The sequence below is a fragment of the Papaver somniferum genome, unplaced genomic scaffold (assembly GCF_003573695.1).
Source record: "Papaver somniferum cultivar HN1 unplaced genomic scaffold, ASM357369v1 unplaced-scaffold_81, whole genome shotgun sequence".
NCBI lineage: Eukaryota > Viridiplantae > Streptophyta > Magnoliopsida > Ranunculales > Papaveraceae > Papaver > Papaver somniferum.
Genome location: NW_020651082.1, coordinates 6,780,108 through 6,788,582, shown reverse-complemented (window position 1 = coordinate 6,788,582; position 8,475 = coordinate 6,780,108). Strand labels below are relative to the sequence as shown.

At 35.8% G+C, this 8,475-nt stretch overlaps 1 protein-coding gene across 1 annotated transcript; it reads right to left on the bottom strand.

Moving 5' to 3' along the window:
- Positions 1-1,253: 1,253 nt before the first annotated feature.
- Positions 1,254-2,553, bottom strand: LOC113345230 (chalcone synthase-like). Its single transcript, XM_026589033.1, has 2 exons — positions 2,367-2,553; positions 1,254-2,251 (listed from the first exon to the last, which is right to left on the bottom strand). Exons 1-2 carry the CDS (start codon positions 2,542-2,544, stop codon positions 1,254-1,256), a joined length of 1,176 nt encoding a protein of 391 aa, XP_026444818.1. The 5' UTR covers positions 2,545-2,553.
- Between the last annotated feature and the right edge of the window lie 5,922 nt (positions 2,554-8,475).

The window sequence follows — 8,475 nt, the reverse complement described above, 5'->3', positions numbered from 1 at the left end:
GTATAAATAGCCATAGAAAGAACTAGAGAAAACATACCAGAACTAAGTAAGAGTTCTCTTCTTGTCGTCTAAAGTCTTTGTATATTCCAACCTACGGTGATATATAAAATTGCTTATTCCTTCCCGAGGATTAAACCTCGTTAAATATTTGTTCTTCTTGTGTATGTGATTGTGTTCTTGGCGATATTGAGATACCTCGTAGTAGTGCAAACCTAACGCTTCCGCAGGCTTTGGCGCAACAATTGGCCATAGAGTGAACTATAGAAAACACACTAGAACTAAGTAAGAGTTCTCTTCTTCTCATCTAAAGGCTTTGTATATTCCAACCTATACGGTGATATATAAATTGCTTATTCCTTCCCGAGGATTAAACCTCGTTAAATACTTGTTCTTCTTGTGTATGTGATTGTGTTCTTGGCGATATTGAGATACCTCGTAGTAGTGCAAACCTAACGCTTCCGTAGGCTTTGGCGCAACAAAACTATTGATAAATTCATCGAATGGGGATATCATCATGTCAACAAGTGTTTGCTTTGAGGGAATGCTGAGGAAAACATAAAACACATGTTCTTTGATTGTTCTTTCTCTAAAATTATTTGGTCTTCTTTACTGCCCTCCTACGGTATTAACAGTTTGTGGCCAATATCTGTATTAGTCCTGATGCAAGTATGGCAGTCACTTAAAACTTGTAAAGTTGATAAAAAAGATTTGGTCTTTGATCTCCGCTGCTGTTTTATGGTCCATCTGGACAGAAAGAAACAATCATACTTTTGAAGAAAAAAGCAAGAACATTGATCAAGTTACTCAGATTGCCAGAGCACTACTACTTTCTTGGGCTTCAATTTTCAAATCCAGCTTAAGAGGCAATACTTGTAACCTTATCAACAATTGGGATGTAATTTTTACTTAGTTTGTTTTCCTTTTTCTTTTTCCGGTTCTTACTCCTTGTAAGTTGCCTCATGTACATTCTCCTCTTTTCTAATAAACTCTCTTAATAACTAGTGCAGCTTAGAAAAAGAGAACAGAACATCTTAAAAATCAAAGTTTATTAAACACTAAAATTTCCTTTTTATTTTTACAACACAACAGTTTTACAATACAACCCAGCATATATATAGCTCAATACATAATTTTCAAAAGCACATCAACAAGAAACTAATTAAACATAAATCAATCAATCAAGGACAAAAAACAAAGACAAGGACATCCATTGATGCATTATCACATTCACCGACTACGTAGTGTTATGAAGTTCACCAAACAGTAGGGACACTATGAAGCACGACCGTTTCAACAGTGAGACCCGGTCCAAACCCGAATAACACACCCCATTCCAATCCATCCCCAGTAGTTGATTTTCCTTCCCCAACAGACTTCTTTCTCATCTCATCCATGATGAAAACAACACAGGCGCTGGACATGTTACCGTACTCACTCAACACATGACGACTCGCCATAAGTTTCTCTTCTTTCAGCCCAAGATTCAACTCAACCTGGTCAAGAATTGCTGGACCACCAGGGTGAACGATCCAGAACAAAGAGTTCCAATCACTGATACCAATTGGTGTGAAAACCTCGTCTAAACATTTCTGGATGTTGTTCGAAATCAATCCAGGAACATCTTTCAACAGGTGAAAAGTAAGACCAACTTCGCGTAAGTGTCCATTAATTGTGTCATCTGAATTGGGAAGTATGGTTTGAGCAGTTGAAACAATTTGAAAAATTGGATGTTCCACCGTAGTATCAGGGTCTGCTCCAATGATCATGGCACCTGCACCATCACCGAAAAGAGCTTGACCCACTAGAGAGTCCAAGTGAGTATCAGCTGGACCTCGGAAAGCAATGGCAGTAATTTCTGCGCACACAACAAGTACACGTGCACCAGCGTTGTTCTCAGCTACATCCTTAGCAAGACGAAGCGCAGTCCCACCAGCATAGCAACCCTGGTTGTATATCATCATTCGCTTAACAGAAGGAACAAGACCAATAAGTTTACTGATCTGGTAATCAGCGCCAGGCATGTCTATACCCGAAGTAGTGCACACGATTAAATGAGTGATCTTTTCAACCGATAGACCCCATTCTTTGATAGCTTTCAGTGCAGCTTCTTTTCCTAGTTTTGGTACCTCGACAACAAGTATGTCTTGACGTGCATCAAGTGAAGGTGCCATGTATTCACATATATTAGGGTTTTCTTTGAGAATTTCTTCAGTAAGATGCAAGTACCGTTTCCTTATCTTTGATTTTTCACCTGCATGCAAATATATCTAGAGTAATTTAATGCCATTAATTTAAGCTTTAAGCATTACTATACGAATGAGCCAGAGTGTCATGCATGTTAAAGAAAATCGTTAGAGAGAGCTTACACATTCTTTGGAATTTCTCTTTTAGATCAGTTCTGTGTTCACTCTTGGTGATTTTGAAGAAGTAATCAGGGTAGTCAGCTTGATAGAAACAGTTGGTCGGAGTGGCAGTTCCAATAGCTAAGACAGTTGCTGGGCCTCGAGCTCTCTGGGCATTATGAATTTCCTCAACAGACACCATTTTTTTTACAATGATATATTGGATTATATTTTTTCTCTCAAGATGTCCTCGAGCTTTATAGTAGTTTGATTTTTGGAGTTTTGTCGTCGAGGAGGCTCCTCGTGCATTATGGTTCGATGGTCAGCAATCAACACTTCATTTGATCACAATATACATGTTACTAGCCAGTATAATGAGAAACCAAAATAAACATCTTATCGTCTTTAATCTTATCATCTTCATGTTACAAAGATACATTAAACAAAAGAAAGGATAAAATAGGATAATTAATAGGGGGAAAGCCAATTTTACTAAAGGGAAAGCTGACTTAGTCTATGATATTTGAGTTCCGGTCAATATTGGGTGGATTTGATAATAAGCTTTCCCCTATCGATATTTTTTTCTTTGTGAGCATAACTTCCTGTATCCTCCTTTCTCTGTTGCTGTGTTAGTAAGATAGTCATTCAAACTCTACAAAACTTGGAGATTATCTGTTCACATCAAAACTACGCCAGTGATTGGATAAACTAAAAGAGACAAGTGTTGCAATCTATGAATATATAAGATTGCAGGATAGACACCTACTTCATCGACTATCTACTTGTTAATGAATTGCAAACACAGTACCCATTATGTACAGTTGGTCGACAAAAAGCAATCTCCCAGAAGAACTTCCAACAGTAGCCACTGTAATATAGATATGATGTTTAATTAATCAAGCAATCTCCCAAAAAGCTTCCAACAGTAGCCACTGTATATAGGTATAATGCTTAACTAATCTAACACAGTAATCATATTTGGGTCTCTTTAAAATTAAATAAAGTATTTGACCCTAGTGAACTCGTTGTTTGGTGTAAAAGAATTCACAAGCAATCCTCAGAATTGCTCAGCACATGATCCCTTGGTTGCTCGCACTCCACAGATCATTCAACTTAAACAATAAAGGATCTTCAAAACGTAACACATCTGTAAAAAACATGGGTATATATCTGCACTTAATTTGGGGATGTTAGCTAGGGTTCGTTTATCCCTAATTAACGATAAAGAATATTTTTCACCAGGGGAAAGCTTATTTTATATCCATCCAAAATTTACCCCTGGTCAAATAATATAACCTAAATCAGCTTTCCCTATAATAAAAGTGACTTTCCCCTTATTAATTATCTAAAAGAGTAGTTAAAAGCCCTTGCTGAGTTCAAACTCGTCTGCACCAAACTGTGGACCCATCAAAGAAAAAGAAACCATAAAAAGAATGGTGAATTGTTCTCCATAACCTAAGACTGGATCTTAGATAGTTAGATACTCCAAGACCAGACTCAAGTCCAAACATGAGACACATGAGTATACCAACTTTAAATCTATGAGCAGTAACGGAGCCAAAAAATCAAATTGAGGGGGACTAGAAAAGAATTTTCTAAGACTTAGTGAACTAAATGCTAAGACTTTGGTGGACTAAAAATGAAAGATACGTAAAAACTAGGGTGTTTCCTATGGTTAACAGGATTTTAGGAAGGCCAGAGGCAGGGTTAGTCAACCCTTGGCTCTGAGTCTAACAATTTAAGCTCCAAAGCCGGTGCTAACGTCCCATCATCAGGAAGCTCATTCGTAATTCAGGAATTTGGAGCAATCTGAAACCATCGCCATGAGGATTAATTTTGATGATTCCAGAAATTAGGAAACGAACCGTGGACTCTCAAGTGAAGCGGTCAATGATTTTCCGCTGGATCACCGGCCCATTCAAATACGTTAATTAAAATTTGAATGATTCCCTCTTTTCGCTTCAGTGTCCAATCCATTTAAATTAAGGATTATATTAAGATATTGCAAATGCTTCCACGTCCATCCATTACCCAACGGGTAAAGTACTCATGGCTGAACAGATGAATCGGGTGGATAGGCGAATTTCAAAACATAATTTCAACACACTAATAATATTAATATTGTGTAAATAAACACAGGTAAAAAAGATTAGTAATCATGCAATTTCTACGAGTTAGAATAGGGGATCAAATTGACATGTTTGCTTCACTATTCATGACTAATGATTGCGCGACATTCTCTCTGGCGTATTGCACAGTGATTCTGCAATATTGGTTCCAAGTCAATAGCCTTCATAATAACTGTGCAATATTGGTTCTAAGTCAAGAGCCTTCATAATGCGCAAAGGATGCGCTGTAATGCTCTAGGCCATCTACCCAACTGACCTAATACATCATTTGATGAGAGATTTGGATCTTGGCAAAATGTCAAACATAATGCGCATTTTGGCGCGGTATTGGCCTTAAACCAATCTACCTCTTACCAACCAACAGAATCAGGTCATGGCACATCTTTTAGTATGCACCATGCTAAAAAAACGGGGTGTTACGTTAGGGGTACGGTGTAAATTTTCTCCGGTTATAAAAGATGGACCGGTAGGGAAAACTAGTGGTGAGAATTGGTTTGAGATGTCAAAAAAGGATTAAAAACGAATTGTTTAGGCTAATAAAAGAGATTTTATTTCAAGTTGCTTACCCGGGCTGGCAACTTTATCCTGCGCTCTCGAATCATCATCAAGTTTAATATGTGATTTCGGTTTGTGGGAAAGGGGTTTAAACAATTAAAAAAAACTGGGAACTCACCAAAAATAATCACGCAAAGTCCGAATCGACTCCCTAAAAAAACTATTACTACTATAAACGACCTTTAAGAAATTCAAGCAAACTAAAGAGAAGAGAAATCGAGCCGAATAAAAGAAAAATCGTATGAGCTAGAAACAACCTTCCTGGTTTGAAACCTAAGGCTTTTATTTAAGGCGTATGGATTTCTTCATCCACCCAATAAAGAAGGATAAGGGATGTCTAAAGTGTGTTAAAATACTAAATTACCCTTTACACAAACTTAATAATTCTAATCATCTAAACCAAATAAAAAATCTAAATCATTTCTACCCACAACCTTTAATCAAAACCTAATTTTTTTTCAATTTCCATAATAAAAAAAAAAAACTAAAACATAATCACAAAACAATTCAATTCTCCATTTTTTGGGTTCTCAAATAATATTTCTTGGCGACAAACAATTCGAATGATTGAGTTAAATCCTTTTAATCCGTTCCTTTTAAGAGGGATTCATCATTGATTTAACTATGAATCTCTAAAATTGCTCAACAAATTTTTCTGAAACTCAACCAGGATCAGTTGCTATAGACATTAAAATAAATAGATTGTTGTTGATGTTCCCCAGAATCGGTAGATATGGTACTCCTACATAAACTGATTCTGTCAACCACAATCTTTATACGTTAATACATATACCAATTGATTCGTCAACCATGTTTGAATTTTTGTCTTTATATTATAGAGCATGAAAATACGAATTGAACGCAAAAAGAATGAAGTCATTCTGACATCGAACGAAGAAGTTATGAGCAATACAATCGAAGAAATATTTATTTACAATAGGTTTACGTGGGCATTTATGTAAATCGGTTCTAGCGAAAAAAATCACAGAAAAACTCTTGAATTTTATAATTGGTCTATGTTATAAGTCTTATCCTAAAACTGGTTTATAAATGCATGAACGTATACCGATTTTGGATTGGGATTTTTCAAAAAAAAAAAAAAAAAATTTTACATGTTTTGATGATAATTTAAGATTAATGGATTTTTAGGTTAACATGATTTAACATCAAGAAGTCACCCGAATTAATACTAATTAATCATAAATAAATTAATGATTAAGTATAATAATTAGATAAGGAGTTTCATTTTACTTCTAAATGTCCGTTTCTATAGCTCGAACAAAAAGCCAAAGCCTATAGATGAAAAGCTATATCTATTAAATATTCTAAGGTAGTGTTAATCAAATACTCGTATATAGGTTAAGGAACACTAAAAAAATATTTTTCTTGCATTGGGTTTACAAATTCTCTAGAATATCTAAATCTTTTTAGGAATCTGATTTTATTATTTCTAAGATGGATATTTCCACTTTTACCCTCACAGAGATTAACTCTATCTTGATTAAAGAAGACCCGTAACTAACTTTACCTCGGCAAAAGTGATTCCCTTTATAAATCTCGGTCGATTCTCTCTCTTTTAACTGGCTCTTCCTATTCTTCTTATTCTCCTTCCCCTTTTCTTTCTCTGTAAGAGTTGTGTGCGGGTAAAAATCAAATCACTCAAACTAAACTCTTGATTAAGGATTTTGTAATATGCAAGCATAAGTATTAGCCGACTTCAAATCAAGACTTTAATGAGAATCGATTATTGATATTGAGAATTATTTTGATTTTGATTTTGGTTTATATAATCTAAATTGATTTCGAAATTGAGAAAAATTAATAATCCCTAGCTAGACTCAGTTGGGCTCATATCATCTTGATACCATTTTTAATTTTACTAGAGATTGTCTGTTTTTTCTTTGAAAGCCATGCATGTTGTTATAAAAACACGATGCAACTGGCTTCATTTCCATCTCCAGGATGTTCACAATTTCCGATAATGGGTTTGATAAAAATTGACAGCAAGTTAGTTATTTCACTTTTCTATAAATGAAAATTATCTTTATTTTCAAAATAACAAAGGCTTGGATATGTAGAGATGTTAGCCTACAGCGTTAAAAACTATGAACTAGATAATTCTAAATTTACAAGGTTGGAATAGGAAAACACCCGTCTCAAAAAATGTAAAACAGAATTTCCAGAAAAAAAAATTAGGTAACCAAGAGAATTTGTAAACCCAAAACACTAAAAATAAATTTTTAATGTTCCTTAACATATATCCTGTTATACAAGTTAACTAAAGCCAATATTCTATGCTATGTTATCAAATTCCGGTAAAAGGGAGTCAACAATTGAAATAGCTGAAAAATGAATGATATCCCCTTTCTCCTCTCCCCTTCACCTCACCCCCACCTAATTCTTCCTGCCGCCGCTTGTTTTTCTAGCCGTTTAGTATTGTCTTCTTCTCATAACGTCTCCTCTAATGGTCATTTTCTACCGGATTTTTGCCGGAAATTCATCAGATGTTAACTGCTCTAACAATCTGATCTAGAATGACTATCTACAATCACCCTTTCTCATGTTGTTGAAATTTTATCAATCACAGGAACAACAAAATCGCAACTCACATCTCACACAGGACACAAATTACACAAATCGCAAGAATTACACATATCTTTCAACTCAAATCCTTCGGTTCTGATGCAATGAAGAAGAAAATCACCAACTGCACTAGTTTGGAAGCTGGAATTACCCCTTCCATGGAATTCACCCACCATCATAACGATCGATTAGTTCTGCAAATTCACTACTCTATACCCCATGACCATCACAACCTTTCCACCACCTATTTCATCTCAGTTGTGCTTAAAATTTCTCAAAAAGAAAAATACAAGTTTCATATTCACTTAATAGAGCCGATCCTATTGAACCCCAATTCAGTTGAATCATCCTCCAACCATGGTTACAAAAAGCCTTTCAAACTAATTTACAGGAGAAATTTCATTCCTTTCTTACCTATGATTGGAAGTTTGCTTCTCTACAACTTTTACTATGCTCTCAAGAACCCATGGCAGATCAAAACCATATTACATCTCATGATTCAATGGGTTAGAGCTTTGGAACACTCTGTCAGACCCTGCTCTCCCAGTTCCACTTGTAGCTTGATCTGCAACCCTTGGAGCAGTAGTCTTTGGCATTGGTGCAGAGAAATTTGGTGCAGGACCATTAGATGCTGGAACAGGAAATGGCTCATCTGCTGGGACCTCATAAGGCTGTGTTATCTCTCCAAAACCAGCTCTAGCAATTACAACAATATCGTCAGTCATCTGCCGTACTTCTGTAGAAAGCATAAAAAGGTTGGGGAAGAGCACGAAGTCATTTGGGAGCGCATTAGCATCATTTTCATGAATCTGGGATTTCATATCCTCATGAACTGGAGAAAAAGAAAAAAACCTGTTAAGCACCTC